General features: G+C 42.7%; 1 protein-coding gene across 4 annotated transcripts in view; it reads left to right on the forward strand.

Annotated features, from left to right (window-relative positions):
• Nucleotides 1-20,937, forward strand: part of DLG5 (discs large MAGUK scaffold protein 5) — a 291,149-nt gene that overhangs the window by 67,316 nt on the left and 202,896 nt on the right. For 3 of the 4 annotated variants that reach the window (XM_073686034.1, XM_073686036.1, XM_073686037.1), the window contains exon 2: nucleotides 17,716-17,784. The exons of the other annotated variant lie outside the window; for it this stretch is intronic. In XM_073686034.1, the coding sequence (XP_073542135.1) occupies nucleotides 17,716-17,784 (69 nt within the window). The remainder of the gene's footprint in view (nucleotides 1-17,715; nucleotides 17,785-20,937) is intronic. 4 annotated transcript variants of the gene reach the window in all.

Here is a 20,937-nt window from a genome sequence, read left to right on the forward strand (position 1 = left end):
TATTCTAGGTGATGTTACATTTTCACATAAGACCCCTTGTTCGAAAGGAGCTTCTGAACTCTCTCGTCCATTGAATTTGTCAGGTTTTGGATGGTTTCTGCTTCAATTGTTTTGCATGAGGACAGAATACCCTCCCAGAGCTGTTGCTTAGATGTGAACTGCCTCCCGCCATCATAGACACTCCTTTTAATGATGCTCCAAAGGTTCTGAATGGGGTAGAGGTCACGGGAGCATGGGGGTCACACCATAAGTTTGTCCCCTTTTATGCCCATATCAGCCAGAGATGCAGATGTTTTATGTGCAGCATGAGATGGTGCATTATCATGCAGAAAAATGATCTTGCTGTGAAATACACGGTTCTTCTTCTTGAACCATGGCAGGAAGTGCTGTTTGAGAAAATCCACATACATTATGGAGTTCATCTTTAGCGCCTTCAGGGATCCTAAAGGGGCCGACAATCTCTCTCCCCATGATTCCAGCCCAAAACATTACTCCACCTCCTCCTTGTTGGCGCTGTAGCCGTGTTTGCGTGGGGTGTCCATCAACCAGCCATCCTCCACTCCATCCATCTGGACCATCGAGCGCTGCACGGCACTCATCCGTGAACAAAACAGTTTTGAAATCAGTCTTCATGTAATGTTTAGCCCACTGGAGCCGTTTCTGCTTGTGTGAAGTGGATAGAGGAGGTCGACAGGATGGCGTATGCACAGCTGCAAACCTCTGAAGGACCCTGCATCTTGTTGTTCGGGGGACGTTGGAGGCACAAGCAGCTTCAAAAACTTGTCTGCTGCTATGACAAGGCTTTTTTGCCGCTGCTCTTTCAACCTGACGTAATTGCCTGTAGGAAAGAGTCCTCAATTTGCCCTTATCAGCACGCACACGTGTGTACTGTGAATCAGCTACATACTTCTTGATTGCCAAGACACTTCATCCTGATCATCGCACAATGTTGATTGTAGTCATGCCTTGACCTAAACACTCCACAATTTGTTGCTTCTCAGCAGCCGACACATCCTTTTTCTTTCCCATTTTGGCAGAAAATGTAGGCTGCTGAATAATGTGAGAGAGCCTTCTTAAGTAGTCTTGCCTTTCATTGGACACACCTGACAAACTAATTAGCACTGGTGTCTGCAATTGCTTACAGTGATATAAAGAGCCCTGACACACATCACCATCAATGAGTTTAACTGACAAACAAACAAATTCTTCCCTTATCACTCCTAAACACTTTTTGCATAATAATTTGGAACACAGTGTACATGTGCTTTTCCACAAAACACCAGTGGTTCACGTAGTGAATCTTACAGTTCTAACTTGCCAACCGTGGTCTGTATGCAGTTGTTCAATAAAGGGCCCAAAATTAAGATAACATAGATGGGATAGGTCTCTATGAATAGGAATTCCTAAGTATTTGATACCCTGTGAGGGCCAGGCAAAGGGAAAGTTGGACTGGATGGAATCCTATATGGATTTGGGGAGGGAGACATCGAGGGCCTCAGACTTCGCTGCATTGATTTTAAAATTTGACCATGTAACAAAGTGATCTATTTCAGCCATAACAGCATGGATGGATATATGTGATTGAGTGATATATACTAGGACATCATCAGCAAATAGAGAGCACTTGTACTCGGTGCCTCCCACCTCAATCCACCTAATAGGATGTATAAGAGAGGGGACAGAGAACATCCCTGCCTTGTCCCATTGGTGATTGTGAAAGGTGATGAAAATGTTCTGACGCGCCCCCTGGGCCTTGGGACACCCGGAGCCGGACCCTTTTTGGTGGATGCTGGTGGTTGTAGTCTCCGTGGCGGCAACCCGGTTCCGTGGCTCAGGGCGGTCAAACCAGTGGCGGAACTATTTATGTGGTTTTGATGTTTAAATGTCCGACTACGCCACCCGTGGATTGCGGTCAGAGTGAACCGCCGCTCCAGGGCAGACCGCTGAGGCTGGTGTTGTGGGTGCAGCAGAGCGTAGCATAACTCCCCACGGGAGGAGTATAGCCTCAGGGCAGTGTATGCGGAGGATGGGGGTGATGGTGCAGGGCAGCAGCAGTAATGACACGGAGTCAGTGATGCAGTCCAGGGCCTTTACTCACAGTTCTTATTATCCAGACCACGTCTGCAGGTAACGGCTGCCCACGTCGTACTGTGCTCACCAGGTGAGGGGCTCAGACAACTCCCAGATAACTTTGGAGCGCTTCACAGGACCCCCTTTGTGTGTCCTTTGTCTGGTCTTTCTTACCAACCCTTCTGTCCGGCTGCCTCGGGCCTCCTCTTGGTAAACTTGGCGCCAGTTTCCCTGACCCTATGTGGTGCCTTCCTAGCGGGTGTAGCGAGGGGCTGCGCCACATAAAATGTCACAGCCTCCTGTTTCTAGCTGAGGGTCGTTTCCTGCCTCCACTAGTTTCGGGGACCGGTCTCCCCCTTTGGCCTGACCCCTCCACGCAGGTGGATTCTGGCGTGCGGTGGCGACTCGCCCGTCCGCACCCCTGAGATCCCTTCGTTCCTCGTTCCTGGAGCCTTCTCCGCTCCTCTTCCTTCCTTCTCCCTCTTCCAGGCCTGGGCCTCTGTTACTAGGCCCGCCTCCGGAGCAGAGCTCATGCAGAGCCCCTGCTCCCTGCCACTTCTGCTCAGACTTCTCTGCACTGAACTAAGATGGTGCCCACCTTTTATACTCCCTTCTCAATGCACCCAGGAACTGCTTCCTCCCTGCTCCTGCACTACAGGTTTCCCCTTCCTCAGTGTTCCCTCCCCCCACTCCAGCCAGGGACAGGGACTGTCGTGCCCATCTCAGGGGCATATTGGTCGCCCTGCCCCACGGCAATGTGGTGTAATGCATGCAGGTGTCGGGTCCTGATCCACACTACATCCTTACCTGAGAGTGAGATATCACACCTCTGGGTGAGGTGCAATACCTCTGTAGCAACCGAGCCCTCAGGGTGCTACAGTTCCATTTATCTTCAGCCTAGGTGACGTATTGCGATACAGGGCCGTGATTTTGGCTATAAAAGGGTCCCCTAGACCCCTACCCCAAGCTTTTTAAGAGAATCATATATGGCGTGCCAGGAGACTCTATGGAATGCTTTCTCAGCATCCAACGAGAGTATCTAATTACAAATTTTTAACTGCATCTAGCCCAGGAAATACTTTGTGCCTAGTAGCAGGGTCTGCTAGTCAGCGGATTATCCCGGCTGTTAAGCAAGCTACACCACCTGTAGTTTGGACACTTAATTTTTTCAAAGGAAATGCTTCGGGACCACGGGATACTCAGTGAAGAGCATCAGGAGGCACCCCAAGGCATAGGGGCTGGGACTGGCAGTAGGATGCCTTGCGGTGGACAGCCGAGCTCGATCCTTATAAAAGCTTTTTAACTGCAGCAGCTTTAGTGGACGCTACTGGAGCTGGAATTACGCGGCTGCTGGCATGAGACTTGCCCTCCAATAGATCCTTGTAAATGGATTTAAAGTGTATTCATTCAAATTAGAGAGACAATTTAAATTAAAAAGCTTAGAGCTGCCTCCACCACAGGGGGGCTCGCTCGACCCACCAGCGGACAGGCACCAGTATTGGGAGAGGGGGGCTGGCCATCAGGGTTCACCGCGGCTCTGGCACAAACCCGGCGACACGGAGGTGGCACGGGCAGGAGCGGACTGGCCGTGTCGGCTTCTCACTTTTTGGATTTTAGAAGGGCATGACATGCCTATATCTGTGTCTCTCCCTCCTTTTACTCCTCCACTTCTTTTATTTTCGCATGACTATATGTACTTGTCACTTTTCCATGTGTTAGTTATGTCTTCTGAGCAGTTTGTCAGCTTTTGGACACCTTTGAAGGTGTTTTCTATGTGTTTCTATGTGTTTTTGTTTGCCTGCCATTGGTTTTAACGGTGTTCGAAGGTGTTCGACGAACAGTTCGACGAACAGTTCGGCGAACACACGGGTGTTCGACGAACCGAACCGAACTCGAACACTACGGGGGTGGCTCAACACTAGTTAGAATTTCATGTCAGTAGCACCTTTAGAAATATACAGTGCTGCTCACTATTATTGGCAACCCTTCATTTTTTTTCATAGACTGTACAATATCTTCAGAAAAAAATGTAAATGTACCACAGTTATATCCCGAGGATATTTTAATTAGTGGTCCAAAGTAATACAGCAATAAAACATTGTTTTTCAACTTCCATTTTGCAATTTCAAAGAACAAAGAGAGTAAACAGCATGTGCATCAATAAAGGCACCCCCTTAATTATAATTAATACTTGGTTGCACACCCTTTGGCATTGCTGACAGCCTCCAAACATTTATTGTAGCCATCTATAAGCTTCTTGCACTTCTCAGCTGGAATTTTCTCCCACTCTTTCTTTGCAGTTTGTTCAAGCTCTTGAATGTTTGCAGGGTTCTTTTTTCCATTGGCAGATTTCAGCTCACCCCAAAGATTTTCAATGGGATTGAGGTCAGGACTCATTGCTGGCCTTTTTAAAAAAGTCCATTTTTTCTTCTTCAACCATTCCTGTGTACTTTTGGATGTGTGCTTTGGGTCATTGTCTTGCTGGAGGACTCATGATCTTCGACTCAAACCAAGTTTTCTTACACTGGGTAGGAGATTTCGCTCTAAAATCTCTTGATAATTCTCTGATTTCATGATTCCTGTGATACAGTCAAGGTCTCCAGTACCAGACAGCAAAGCAACCCCACAGCATTATGGATCCTCCACCATGCTTGACTGTTGTTAAGGTGTTTTTTTCCTTATAAGCTTCATTGCGGTGTCTGTAAACAAACTGATGCTTTGCATTGCCAAACAGCTCTATTTTTGTTTCATCTGTCCACACAACATTTTCCTAGAAGGATTGTGGTTTGTCAAGCTACTCTTTGGCAAAGATCAGTTGTTCCTTTTTATGTCTTTTCTTCAGCAATGGTTTCTTCCTTGACCTTCGCCCATAAAGCTCTGCTTAGTTTAGTGTGCAGTACTTGTTGAAACCATGACCCCAGACTGTTTCAGGTTGGCCTTCAAGTTTTTGGATGTTTGACATGGTGTTTTTTCCATCATGCACAATTTTCCTCTTTCCCCCACGTCCATAGACGTTCTTGACAGTTCCATGCTTTGAAAATTTCTTAATAACATTGCGCACTGTTGAAGCTGGAATACCAAGGTCTTTGGAGATGGCCTTATATCCTTTGGAAGTCTTGTGTTTGCTAATATTAGCAGTTCTGATGTCTTCACACAGCACCTTTGTCTTCAACATTGTGACAAAGGAGCAGGGCCTACCATGTTGCTTTTTAAAACACTGAAGTCATCATTCATTGGCTAATTCATGTCACATGGGCACCGACAATCACAGTTGAATCTCTTTTGTGATTTACCACAGGCGAGTCAAAATGTGTTTCCATACTAAATTAAGTAAAGGGTTCCAATACCAGTGACACAGCAAGCTTTAGGTTTTTCTATTTTTCCCTCCCGTTTTTTTTTTTAATTATTGTTTATCATTTTGCTCTTTTTTGTTTTTGACACGAGTGCTCTATACAAAAAAAAACTGTTTTCACTTGATTCATTTTTTTCAGGAGATATTCCACACTATGTACTTCAACTTCATGGGTGCCAATTAAGATGAGCAGGACTGTATTTACTTAGAAAATTGGTGTTGAATACTTAGTTCACCCGCTGTATCTGACTAATTATGTAGTGAGTTGTAATCTATAATTGCCATGTGAGATGGCTGTGATGTGTGGTATCAACCCGCTTTCACAAAAAACAGATATTACTCAAAATTTCCAATTAGAATTTTGAATTTCCATTATAACTCAGGTCCCTAGTTATTTTTTTATTTTTTATTTTAGTACATGACCTGGAAAAGACTGAGGATAGTGGTACAGGATAGACATTGCTGTTACTATAGAACATAGAAAGATAGAATTGGAAGGGACCTCCAGTGTCATCTGGTCCAACCCCCTGCTCAATGCAGGATTCACTAAATCATCTCAGACTGATGTCTGTCCAGCCTCTGTTTGAAGACTTCCATTGGAGGAGAACTCATCACTTCTTGTGGCATCCTGTTCCACTGCTTAATCACCTACACTGTCAAATAGCTTTTTTCTAATATCTAATCTGTATCATCTCCCATTCAGTTTCATCCCATTGCTTCTAGTCTTTCTTTGCGCAAATGAGAATAAAGCTGATCCCTACCACGTTGTGACAGCCCTTTAGATATTTGTAGACCTCTATTAAATCTCCTCTCAGTCTTCTCTTCTGCAACCTAAACATTTGCAAATCCTCTAACCGTTCCTCTTAGGCTTCGTGCCTACTATGCGTTTTTCAAGCGTTTTTGCCGAGGAATTTCCATAGCGAAAACGCTTAAAAAACGCTTGGTAATACGTGCCCCATGGCCCCCCAATGATAATCCGCATGTGCTGTGCACATGCTGTGGAAATTTCCGCTGCGGATTATCATTGCGTAAAAATACGCAGCATGTCCATTAATTTTGCGGACACGCAGCGTAATCACCACCATTGACTTGCATTGAACCGCATATTATCCGTGTGTGCACATGTACACAAGCGGATATCATACGGTTCAATGTGCGGATGGTACCCGGGTTTGGAGAAGAGACACTCCTCCAGACCTGGGTACCATGGTACCTCTAAAAAAAAAGAATTTAAAATAAAAAATAAAGATTATACTTACCTTCCGATGGCCCCCGGTCTCCTCAGCGATTCGTTCGGTCTGTTGTATGGGTCGCGGTGGTGTGAAAGGACCTGCCATGACGTCATTTAGTCATGTGACAGGTCACGCGACCGCTGATGTCGGCGGTTGCGTTACCTGTCACATGGCTAAATGATGTCATGGCAGGTCCTTTCACACCACTGCGACCCATACAACAGACCGGATGCTGCGGAGAAAACACGGGGGGCCATCGGAAGGTAAGTATAATCTTTATTTTTTACCATTCTGTTGCATGAATCTATATAGTGTGACCAAGTTGTCAAGCACTTTTCCAAGTGATGCTAAAATTGCTTGGAAAAGCGCTTGATAACCCGCATGCAGAAATGCATGCAAAAACGCTTGACAAACGCTTCTACCTGGCAGGAAAAACGCATGTAAAATCCTCATGCATTTTTCCTGCCATGGAAAAGCGGAAAAAATATGCAGCATTTCTGCATCGTGGGCACATAGCCTTAGGACACTGTTTACAGACCAGTCACCATTCTAGTTTCTCTTCTCTGACCTTGCTCCAGTTTCTTCATGTCTTTTTTAAGATGTGGTGCTCAGAACTGGACACAGTATTCCAGATGAGGTCTGACCATAGAGGAGTAGAGGGGGATAGTTACTTCACGTGATCTAGTCTGTATGCTTCTATTAATGCAACCCAGAATTGTGTTTGCCTTTTTTGCTGCTGTCTCACACTGTTGTGCTGTTGCTTAGCCCTATTCCTCCTATTCTTTATATGCTTTTCATTTTTCTCACCCAGATGTAGGACTTTGCATTTCTTCCTGTAAATAAACATTCTGTTAGTTGCTGTCCACAGTTCCAGTTTGTTTAGATCTTTTTGAATCCACTCTCTCTCTCTTCTCTAGTATTATCCCAAAAAATTGAGGCAGCACTCAAGTATAAAGTGAAAAATTGTTGTTTTAATAGCCCATGTGGCTGTGGCGACGTTTCGGTCCCAAACTGGGGACCTTTCTCAAGCCTAGTATTAGCTATCCCTCCTAGCTTTGTGTCATCAGGGAATGTAATCAGTTTACCCTCAATTCCTTCATCTAAATCATTGATAAAGATGTTGAACAATACAGGGCCCAGGACAGAGCCTTGTGGTATCCCACTTGAAACATTCTCCAACTGGATGTGCAACCATTTATGACCACTCTTTGGATCCTATCACTAAGCCAGTTATGAATCCACCTAACAGTTGCCTTGTCCATTCCATAGTTGGTCATTTTTTCAATAAGGATGGTATGCAGTACTTTGTAAAATGCTTTGCTCAATTTGTTCAAAGATCTTTCCTGGTATAGAAGTAAGGCTCAGAGGCCTATCGTTCTCTGGGTCCACCTTCATCCCCTTTTTGAAGACCGGGACAACATTCGCTCTTCTCCAATCTTCTGGGACTTCTCATGTTCTCCAAGAATTTTCAAAGATTATGGAGAGTGGTTCAGTAATTTCCTCTGCTATCTCCTTACGTATCCCATGGCTTAGTGCACACAATGCAGAAATGAAGCAGAAATTTTCCTGAGCATTTCTGCATCTCCTTGGCAGAAAAACGCATGTGGTTTTTACATGCGGTTTTGATGCGTTTTTGCATTCGTATTTGCCATGCCTTTTCTCCAATGCATTGTATAGGCAAATACGCATGCAGAAACGCACAAGAATTGGTCATGTCCGTATTTTTTCTGCGAGTAAAATCCGCGCAGAAAAAATCCTGACCATGTGCACAGAACTTGCAGAATGTCATAGGAAATGCAAATCCGCACCAAAAAACGCATCGTGGGCACACAGCCTATGACGTTATTCATCTGGACCTGGAGACTTGAATTCATTTATGTTAGCAAAGTATTCCCTCACTATCTCTGTGGTTATAGATAGTGTGGATTCTTTAATTTTTTTAATAGTAGATTGAAGATCAGTTTATTTTACATTTACATTCTGGGAGAAAACATGCGAAATAGGAATTTAAAAGTTCGGGACTTCTCAGCATAATTTTTTACCACTTTACCATTTTGATCCTGTAAAAATCCTATAGCATCTATGACGTTTCTTTTACTTTTGACATACTCCCAAAATCCTTTCTTATTGCTTTTAACATCTCTTGAAAGCCTTAATTTATTATCAGCTTTAGCTAATCTGATGCGTGCCCTACAGGTTCTGCTGACAGTATTATATTCTTTAGATATGCGTCCCTCTATTCATTTGATAGACATTTGTTTCTTCCTTTTTATAAGTTCTGTGTTTATCCATCCTGGTTTCCTTAAATGATTCCTATTCTTCGCTCTTTTAGGGATCGTTAACACTTGTGCTTTGAGAATCTAATTTTTCAAAATTTCCCATCCTTCTTGGACATTTCTGTCCTTAACGGGAAGGTGCCATCAAAAAATATTTTTTTCTCAACAATTGAAAAAATATAAAATATTATTTTTTTTAAATATTATAATTTATTTTGAATAAAGTAAAATATGAAAAATAATTTTAAAAGGTTTGGTATTTCCACTTTTAAACACTAGGGGGAGCAGCTGCTGAAATTTGCTATGAAAACCTAGTGTACAACTAGCTTACATTACGACTGCAGTAAATTGGGGCCGAATCTGGTCACATGTACAGGTGCATCTCACTAAATTAGAATATCATCAAATAGTTAATTTATTTCAGTTCTTCAATACAAAAAGTGAAACTCATATATTATATAGAGTCATTACAAATAGAGTGATCTATTTCAAGTGTTTATTTCTGTTAATGTTGATGATTATGGCTTACAGCCAATGAAAACACAAAAGTCATTATCTCAGTAAATTAGAATACTTTATAACAACAGCTTGAAAAATGTTTTTAAAATCCGAAATGTTGGCCTACTGAAATGTATGTTCAGTAAATGCACTCAATACTTGGTCGGGGCTCCTTTTGCATCAATTACTGCATCAATGCGGCGTGGCATGGAGGCGATCAGCCTGTGACGCTGCTGAGGTGTTATGGAAGCCCAGGTTGCTTTGATAGCAGCCTTCAGCTCGTCTGCATTGTTGGGTCTGGTGTCTCTTATTCTCTATGGGGTTAAGGTCAGGCGAGGCTGCTGGCCAATCAAGCACAGTGATACTGATGTTTGTAAACCAGGTATTGGTACTTTTGGCAGTGTGGACAGGTGCCAAGTCCTGCTGGAGAATGAAATTTCCATCTCCAAAAAGCTTGTCGGCAGAGGGAAGCATGAAGTGCTCTAAAATTTCCTGGTAGATGGCTGCGCTGACTTTGGTCTTGATAAAACACAGTGGACCTACACCAGCAGATGACATGGCTCCCCAAACCATCACAGATTGTGGAGACTTCACACTATACCTCAAGCAGCTTGGATTGTGGCCTCTCCACTCTTCCTCCAGACTCTGGGACCTCGATTTCCAAATGAAAATTGGAACTCTGGGACATTGTGGAGTGTGTCAATGACTGCCTTCTGGACATCTATCAAGTCAGCAGTCTGCCCCATGATTGTGGAGCCTACTGAAACAGACTAAGGGACCTTTTTAAATGCTTAGGAAGCCTTTGCAGGTGTATTTTGTTAATTATTGTAATTTACTGAGATAATGACTTTTGTATTTTCATTGACTGTAAGCCATAATCATCAACATTAACAGAAATAAACACTTGAAATAGATCACTCTGTTTGTAATGACTCTATATAATATGAGTTTTACTTTTTGTATTGAAGAACTGAAATAAATATACTTTTTGATATTCTAACTTAGTGAGATGCACCTGTATGTGACGTCACTCCTCCCTTCCCCTTCTGGGTGTTTTCTAAAAGATAAAGGATGAAGTTTAGGATCACAGTGCGGAGTCAATTTGTTGGTGACCGCCAGTGATGCTGACAAGTAATATGTCACAGAGGACTGCTGGCAGCACTAATTCTGTTAGTTCTGCTAGCTGTATTATAAGCTGGGGTTAGATATGTGGAGTGTATCACGTGCGCGATTATATACGCTTAGAGTAACACAGGGATTAGATACAGGGCTAAGTGTATTGTATCACATGATGGGATTAGATATTGGGCTCAGCAGATTGTATCACACAGGATGGGATTAGATATGCAGTATCTAATGTATGTAATGTGTGTCCCCCACACCATCCACTTCTATGGAAGCAGAAGTGTAATGTGTGACCCCTGCTATGTCCACTTCTATGGGCTCAGTGATGTAATGTGTGACCCTGCTCCGTGCACTTCTATGGGAGCAGTAGTGTAATCTGTGACCCCGCTCTGTCCTCTACATTACTGCTCCCATAGAAGTGGACAGAGCAAGGTCACCCATTACACCACTGCTCCCATAGAAGTGGACTGAGCGGTGTCACACATTACACCACTGTTCCCTTAGAGATGTGTAACCCTGCTCTGTCCACTTGTATGGTTAGAAGTGGTGTGTAAAGATGTGTGGTTGTGGATTTTAATAATCACCTAGGCGGGTTATCAATGCAATTAGTTTTATTCCTTCTGACCATGGTGAACAGCAATTCCAGGCAAATGTCCAACAGGCAATTCTCTTAGTCCTCGAGTTTCCAAACTGGGATCAGTAGTTCCACTGCCCAGTACCAGGTGATACCCACTGTCCCCCAACTTTTGGTATCTCCCGCCGGTATATTGGCAGTCACAGCATATGCTCCTTCGGATGATGGATATCACGACCGCAGCCCGTGATACCACCCAGCTCTCAGTCCGACTAGCAATGAAACTTCTCTTTCTCCTGCACAGGGTTCAGCCCCCTGAATCGGCAGAAGAGCTCGCCCCTCCCCCTGCTAATTGTGCCTTAGGTTAAGTGCCCACGTTTTTACGGCTGCGAAAATGCTTGTAAAACCGTCTGCCATGCAAAGCAATGTGAATACGGATGTGCTGTGCACATGATGCGCTAATTAGCGCGCCAAATTCGCATTGCGTTGCAAAACGCAGCATGACCATTTCTACCGCAATTACGCTGCAAATTCGCGGCCATTGAGGAACATTGAAACGCAGCAAACCCGCAGGTATATGTGTATTTGCTGCGTTTCAATTAAATTCAATGGCCGCGAATTTGCAGCGTAATCGCGGTGCGTGTGTTACCCGGGATGAAGAGGAGACTACAACTCCTCTCATCCCGGCTACCACGCGGTGAAAAAAAAGAAATAAAGTTAAAAATAAAAAAACCCTGTATACTCACCTCTCCGGCGGCCCCCGGTCTGCTCCCGGCCACGTTCTCTCTCCTTGGCATCCCGCGGTGTACTCTCAGGACCTGCGGTGATGTCATTTAGTCACCTGATGGTCACGCGACCGCTGACGTCGGCGATCAGGTGATGGTCGCGTGACCGTCAGCTGACTAAATGACGTCACCGCAGGTCCTGCAAGTATACCGCGGGACGCCGAGGAGAGTGGACTCCGCCGGGAGCAGACTGGAGGAGACCGGAGAGGTGAGTATACAGGTTTTTTTTTATTTTTAACGTTTTAATTCTCTTTTTTTTACTATAGATGCTGCATTTAAAGCATCAGTTGTTCAAACATTATAAATCCATGCCGGTTGCATGGATTTATATTGTGTGACCAACTTGTCAAGCACTTTTCCAAGTGATGCTCAAAATCGCTTGGAAAACTGCTTGAAAAAACGCATGTAAAAACGCTGAAAAAACGCTTCTCTCTGGCAGAAAAAACGCATGTAAATCTGCATGCGTTTTTTTCTGCCAGAGAGGCAAAAACGCTCTGCATCAAATCTGCTACGTGGGCACATAGCCTCAGTGGAGATATTTTCTCAGGTGGAACCCATCCCCTGGGTTTGCATGTGAGACTACCTGTGGTGACTGAGAGAACAATGGTCCAAGGTCTCGGAGATATGGTCAGTGAAGGGAATAGATACCTGAGGTTGAACTGATGAGCAAACAAATCACTAACAAAACACAGCAAGCAAATTTCTAACAAAACACAAAATTAAGATTGACAAAAATGGGTGCTCAGTGCTGGAAAAGTATTTAGTAAGTGGCCAGGTCCTCACATGGTGTAATAGAATAAATGGCCTGTAGATACATCATTTCACAAGCCCCTACATATAATAAACTTGAACCCTTTCGTGCCTTTCATGTGGCACTAAAGGGTGTTTATCCTAATAAATAAATGAAAAAATCCCGACATAGGGTCCCCACTATTTTTGGTAACCAGGCAAGGTAAAGCAGACACTTGCGGGCTTATATTATCAGGCTGGGAAGGTTCCTGTTTTTTGGGCCCTTTGCAGCCTAAAAATACCAGTCCGCAGCCACCCCAGAATTGGCACATCACATTAGATGCTCCACATCAGGCACTTTGCCCGTCTCTTCCCGATTGCCCTGGTGCGGTGGCAATCGGGGTAATGATAGTTGGGGTTGATGACAGCTACGAATTATCAAAAATCACTTCTGACATCAAGCCCTGTGGTTAGTATTGTAGAGGCGTCTATCAGACACCCCCATTACTAACCCACTAATGAAAAAAAAACAACACAGAAATAAATTTTATTTGAATAAAGACTCCCCGACACTTTACCTGGTTCAATTTATTTTTGAAAAAGAAAAAACCCATACAGATTCAACGTAGTCCATGGCATTCCCACAATGATCCCGAATCCCACGTCCAAAGGCAAGAACAACGTTCCATAGGCTGTAGCAGCAGCCACTCTGGGTCCCACTAAGCTCCATGAGACCCAGCGGCTGTGATGAGCAGTGACGTCAGTAACTACACCGCTCATCTTGAGCCCTCTGTATAATGGCATCATATAGTGCTCCACAGTATAATGGTGTCATATAGTGTCCCACAGTATAAATACCCCATATAGTGCTCCACAGTATAATGGCATCATATAGTGCTCCACAGTATAATGGTGTCATATAGTGCTCCACAGTATAAATGCCCTATATAGTGCCCCACAGTATAGTGGCGTCATGTAGTGCACCACAGTATAGTTGCGTCATATAGTGTCCCACAGTATAATGGCAGCTCCATATAGTGACCTACAGTTTAATGGTGTCATAAAGTGCCCCACAGTATAATGGAGTCATAAAATGCCCCACAGTATAATGGTGTCATATAGTGCCCCACAGTATAACGGCATCATATAGTGCCCCACACAGGGCTATGGAGTTGGAGTCGTGGAATCGAAGTCGGTATAAAATGGACCGACTTCAACTCCTAAAATATATAATAAATTGCGTACAGTAATTCAATGCAGTTTGTGGAGAATATTTTTTCATAAGGATTTTGGGAAAGTTATGAAATGTCCTATAAATGTCTGTCCCTATCCCGTACATAGCCCTGCGCTGTGCTTCGGCAAAATGGCCAAAGCCTCCTGAGATCTCGTCTCCTGAGATCTCAATCTGCAAATGCTCCGGCAGCCATGTTGCCGAAGCACAGCTTGACCCGACACCCCCCCCCCCCCCCAGGTAAAATACCTTAGATTCGCATTATAAGACGCACCACCCTTTTCCTCCCAAATTTGGGGGGAAAAAAGTGCGTCTTATAATCTGAAAAATACGGTATACGTATTTATTGATTTTTCTATTTATTTTGTGATTTTATTTTTTTTTAATATGTATTTTTTTTTACTTTTTTACTTAGTCCCTATATGGGACTTCAGCTTTTTTTATTTATTTTTGCAATGCATGAGACCTGTCAGCGTTACACTGTCAGATAGCTTGGCTGAGTCTTAACAGGCTACCACTGCTGGCAGTCTCGAAGGTAATCATGTGACCTCCGGCTGCCATCACAACCCTTGGCTCCCCCATGATCACGTCACGGGGGCGCTGGAAGGTAACAGAGGGAGCGCTCTCACTATCTTCTAAATGCGCAATAGCTATTGATCGCAGCCTCTGTAAGATAGCAAAGAGTTAACATCATTGGGACCTGAGACAATCAGGTCACCTCTCAGCGCTATCGCTCTGCACCGGAATCGCAGTGCTTGCAGGATCCTGGAGGTCCTGAGCTCTTCGAGACTTACAAGCACTCCGAGATTAACATTGGCGCTTCACATAGCCCAGCAAGCGCTGACATTTATCTACAGTGGGAGGTTGGGAACTGGTTTAAAAAGAAGCCTAATAAGCTGAAGTTTCTAGTTCTGGAGAGATTAGTGTTCAGAAGTCATCTTAGTAACATCACAAGCAGCGTTACATTCATTACCTGTCACGCAAGGTGAGGGAAAGACTAAGTGCTCAATGACAGGAAGAGGGCAAGGGAGCCCAACAACTAGGGAAAGGGGGAGTGGAGATCTCTAGGGTAGGCAGGGTGATATTAGATCTTCCTATCGTCCCTATATAGGTTCCACACCTGTGACTGAGCAGGAACCTAATCTCTGAACGTCCCTTGAGCTTGGCCCTAGATAGGGAGGGGACGGTGTGAGCACTAGTCAGACCCCACTACAAACTAAAGACAACAAGGTAAACAAACAAAGGATATACTTATTTTGAGCAGACACCAGAGCGATAACGCAACTGTCCTTCAAGGGCTTCAAAGAAGAAACTAGCCAACTGCTAGTGCTCCAAGCTTACACAGAGGTACATAGAACTATCACCGGCAACTCTCTGGAGAAAGTGAGAGGTTTTAACTTCCAAGCAAGGGTGTGTTAATCAGCAACAGAAGGTGGAGGTTGCGACTGGGTCCTAAAGGAAGAAGGATATAACTACACCACAGAGATGAGAGGATGAAGAAGGCATCTGCAATGTCAAGCGCAGTGACCTTCTACAGCCGAATCCAGAGTGACTGTCCGTCACACCTGACACACCTGTGACATTACCATTCACAGTAGGTGATAGGCACAGCTCGCCTCCTCTCCCTCCCTGCACCATGAGCTTTGCAAAGGTCACAGATTACATCTTGAAAGCTCTCAATAGTCATTGAATATCTCAAGACTATTCCTATAGTACGTGAGTCAGGTATAAAGTGATGTTGATGTAAAGTAGACATGAGGGAAATATTATTTATTAACTATTTTGTGTGGTAACTATCTGGAGTAAATAGATAATTTATTCAAAGTTTGAAAATTGCAATTTTTTTTTATTTTTTTTTGTGAAATTTCTGATAGTTTCATAAATAAATGAAAAACATAGCAACCTAAATTTATGATTAACATTAAGTAGAACATGTCACAAAAAAAGCAGTCTCAGAATCACTGGGATATGTTCACACCTTTCAGAGTTATTGCCTCATAAAATTACACATCAGATTTGAGACATTTTGCCTGGTCACTATGGGTTTAAAACGTTGCTTGTTAATCAGTTAATCCATGATGTCCTTGTCTATGATGAGTTGTCATTTAAAGAGCTATTCCCGTCTCAGCCAGCTTTAGCAGTTTCCGTAACTCTGGAGTTATAGAATGGGACAGTGAGAGAAAATTCACATATTGACATTTATTACAAAAGTTTCTAAGAGTTCAACTTGCATCTGCTAGAGAATTAGTACATGCATGGTTACCCACTGAAATCCAGTTATCAGGTTTTGAAGACAGATTTGAATAATGAAAACCTTAGCGACACACTTAGCGTCACACTTAGCGACGCTGCAACGATCCCGACAACGATACGACCTGTTAGGGATCGTTGCTGCGTCGCTATGTGGTCGCTGGTGAGCTGTCAAACAGGCAGGCTGACCAATGATCAGGTAAGCAGCGACATCGTGGAAAGAATCTTTCCACGATGTCCTGCTCCTGGTTACCAGCCTGCTGAAGCAGGAGCAGGCTGGTAACCATGATAAACATCGGGTTACTAGGGGCACACGCGCACCTAGTAACCCGTTGTTTATCATGGTTACCACTCTGCTACGGTGAGCGGGAGGTTACCGCTCACTTTAGCAGGCTCGTAACCATGATAAACAGCGGGTTACTAAATGTGCGTGTGCCCCTAGTAACCCGATGTTTCTCATGGTTACCAGCCTGATCGCTGCTCCTGCTGGTCACACACAGCGATGTGTGCTGACCAGCGGGAGGGCAACGACCAAAAAATGGTCCAGGACACTTTGCAGCGATCAGCGACCTCACAGCAGGGGCCTGATCGCTGCAAAGTGTCACATATAGTGTCACATATAGCGACATCGCTGGTGAGGTCGCTGTTGCGTCACCAAAACCGTGACACAGCAGCGATCTCGCTTTGTGAGATGGGGGCTTTAGGCTAGATTCACACATTCATTTGTCCTGCTCCGAAGAGAGGTCCTTGATGCACGCAGCGGCTGGGGGGGTCTCCTATGGAGCTGCTTAGTTTGCTTCCAGAGACCTATGGAAAAGCTGCAAATCTTCTGAGCCTAGGCCCCTTCACGTTAGTGATTTTTCTCGTAAACAAAACACGGTCTGAGTTTCATCAGTGGTTTTGATCAGTATCATCAAAATTAAGACAGTGTGTCAGTTTTTACCATCAGAGCTGATTCAGATTCATCAGTTTTTCTCTGATATCTTGGATAAAAAACACTGATGGAGTTTTCTCCAGCTTCTCCTATTAGTCTGTGAAAAATGCATTGCATTGTCAAGTTTTTTATTTGACACTCTGATCAATAGCGGACAAGTCTCTGTGCTTCTATGCTGACTACTCGATCTGTAGAAAAAAATGGACATGTGAACTACCTCACAGACTATAATGGGTGTGAGTTTTCTCTCTGAAAAACACGGATAGAATTTGTAGAAAAAAAACTGATGAGTAGGGGAAACGTTATCTCAAGACACAGGATGTAATAAAATAGAATTTTAATCTTGACAAATTAAGATGACTTTAGGGGAGAGAGGTAACGGGCTTTAAAGCATATTAAAACATACCACTCCTGCCCCTATAGAAAATGTTATCATAAACGACACCGATTCAAATCAGTCGACAACCATTTCAATACATGGTCATGTCCTCTCTGCCACCTCTTTTAGTTTTTGCTCAAAGCGGTGGCTTGGCTTCCAAACCAAAACCTATTCCGGCTATTAAATGCCATTTTTACTTCTGATTTATATAGGCAATTGCCTAATAGCAGTAATGCCTGACTCTTCCTCACTAATGGGTATTTCTTATGCTTTGTAACAGGCTCCACATACAGTGTCCTCACCACCATGCCTTCAGACTCAGAAAGCAGTGGCTCTCTCAGTAGTGTTGGTAAGACAGTTTTTATACGTTCACTTTATTTTGGATTATTTTGTTGTTTATTTCTAAATATAATGATAGCATAAGATTAAAAAACAAACAAACAAAAAACAAAACAATTTCTGACTGTATAGATGTAGTGTGTACCTCCTGTTGGATTATGGTGGAATTTGTGCTAAAATGCTTACAAGCTGGCAATCACATCCCAGAGTACTGTGCCGCCTCTGCACCTTCTGTAAGTCTAGGGATGTGTAGAGCCCAGAGCCTCATTGGACCGACATGGTTCATACCAGAGGAAACTGGAAAAAGCTTCTAGTCTGAGCTGAACTACTGCTAACTTCTCACAACATTCATTTCTGTTAGCTAATAATGTTGTCAAAAAGACAATTTATCAGTATTTCTGATTATTTCCAGCCCAGCCTTTGGGCCTATAACCTCAAGCGATTAAATAGCTACTATGAGAATAATTCTGATATAAAAAGAACAGTTTTTTGTGCTTTTATTTTGTTTTAAACCTTTAATATTATTTTTATATGCCTCTTTTCATGAACTGTCATAAAGCTATTTGTTTTTTTGAATTACATTTGGCCATACAGGGCTTGAGAGATAGAAAGCAACTTGAGAGCCAAGAAGCTTAATAGGAAAATCTATTGATAGATTAAAGAATCTGTGCATAATAGCTTAACCCTTTCATGACCAGGGTTTTGGAACAGTTTTCACGCTTATACCAAGCAGAAAACCTGAATTAAATAATACAATTTTCATTTTATACTCCCATATTAATATATTTTTTAAAAATAGACACATTGCACATTGTCAAAGGGGTAATAATAATATAATGGATCATTATTGCAGGAGCACCTCCATGTAATTTTGCATCATCACAGCATACCTTCCTTTATCCCTGCCTTCCACATGAACACACAAGATCAAAACTCTAAAATTAATTCAGAAACTGCTCTTATTTAGTTGTTGATCCTCATTTGCTTTGGGGTCACCAGCCATGTTATATTATACACTCACTCATGTAGAGCGTACACTTTAACATACTCTTCTCCTGAACTATTGACCTAATAATACTTGCATAATCATATGAATTTTACAGGTAAGCCCACAGCAGAAAATATGTAACATGTGGTTTGTATAATAAATGGGATCTATGGAGAAGGTATTGTTCCAGTATGTTGTTCCAGAGCCAAATAAATGAGGCTTTTATGGAAAGATTCAATCTATTGAAGCTTTGTGCTTTGATTGTCCTGATATTAAACAGCCATGCTTACGGTACTTGTTACATTTTTTTTTAATTACATAAGCATGAGCCTTTTCTGTTCAGTCCTTAAATTGTGACTTTATTGTCAGTAGTAACGCTATAGAAGACTTAATCCTGCAATGTCTGATTCACCTGTTGGAAGAACAAAGTACTATGTGTAGGTGTGCCCTAATACAGTGGTTGTGTTGCGTTTCCTTATTACTCAGTTGTGTAGGATATTTACGACAGTATTTCAGGGAGATGATGAGTTTGTTGTTTAGCTCAAAAAAAAATCTGAACCAATTAAAGAACCAGTTTGCAGACAAGGGCTTGTATACAGTGCATGGTTGTATTTTTGTACACATTTTTTTTTTTTACAAGTAATTTAGCTTAAAGTGCACCTGTCAGCAGGATTGTGCTCAGTAAACCACATACACTGTCAGGTGGGCAACATTACACTGATTAAAATGATACCTTGGTTGATGAATTATGTCCTGTGGTTCTTGTGTAATCTTTACAATCTTTACTTTCAGTTTGGAGATAATGATATGCTCTTGCTCCGGGGCGGCCTGTGGGGGGCGCTCCATCTGTATTCTCTTATGACAGCTCACTGTGCCTTCACTGACCTGCCTCCTATTTTACATAATACATCTAGTAGTGCAGGGCTAGGTAAAATAGGAGGCAGGTCAGTGAAGGCACAGTGAGCTGTCATAAGAGCATACAGATGAATATGTAAGCAGAGCACCAGATAGAGCGCCGCCCCGAAGCACGGGCATATCAATATCTGTAAGTAAAGATTACACAAGAACCACAGAACGGATTTCATCAACCAAGGTATCATTTTAATCAGTGTCATGTCGCCCACCTGACAGTGTATGTAGTTTACTGAACACAATCCTGCTGATAGGTGCTCTTTGAAAAACAGGTATGTAACATAGAAAGAAAAACATTTTCTTTTGAGGCATGGCTTTCTTCTAGTTTCAGCCTTCTATTTTTGAAAAGTGATGACAAATATAAAAAGCAAAGCACAATGCTTCATAATTGGTAGGTTTTTTTGTGTAAATTCTCTTACAGACACTGTTAGTACTGGCACATTTTAGCTGACCTTGTAGTGTCTTTCTTAACATGGGAGACGAGCCCAGCTGTCTGTGTACAGTCATGAGACCGCCATATACATGATATTATAGGCCAATCCTGTTAAAAAAAGCAAACAACAACTTTCCAGCTGAGGCAGGATGACAGTATAAAAAATTGTCAGTTTCATTCAGAAAATGCGGATGATATTTTTTCTTATTTGTCACCCTATGCAGTCCATTTACAAACCGTTATTTTTTTAGCAGCATTTATTAATAATTTACAAGACTATTTACAGCCACTGATGTTGCATAATTGCAATGTATGCATAAAAATCTACGTGCTATATTGATGTCCTGTATGGAATCCGCTTTTTTCTGCACACTGATAGATTTGAAGAGGGAAAGTCTGACCCGACATATGGAAGAAACGAGTGCATGCTGCAATTTTTTTTTTTTCTTCACATGCAGACAGATTTGGTCAGTAAAAAAACACTGCACTGCCTACTTGAATAACATTGGTTGAGGGCTGGCCATTTTTTCATGTGATCTACCTAGATGTAATGGTCTTTTACATCAAAAATAAACTACTCCGTACTTGCATGAAGCATCATTGTTGCATTCCAAATATTGGCCAATATTAAGACGATTTTCCACTATACAGCTGGTGAAATAAGTATTGAACACATCACCAATTTTCTAGGTAAATATATTTCTAAAGATGCTTTTGACATGAAATTCTCACCAGATGTCTGCAACAACCCATCCATTCCACACAGGCAAAGAAATCAAACCATAGATGTCTAGAAATTAAGTTATATGTTATAATGAGAAATGACACAG

The sequence above is a fragment of the Phyllobates terribilis genome, unplaced genomic scaffold, assembly GCF_046119375.1.
Source record: "Phyllobates terribilis strain yellow unplaced genomic scaffold, ASM4611937v1 Scaffold_5__5_contigs__length_657084704, whole genome shotgun sequence".
Taxonomy (NCBI): Eukaryota; Metazoa; Chordata; class Amphibia; order Anura; family Dendrobatidae; genus Phyllobates; species Phyllobates terribilis.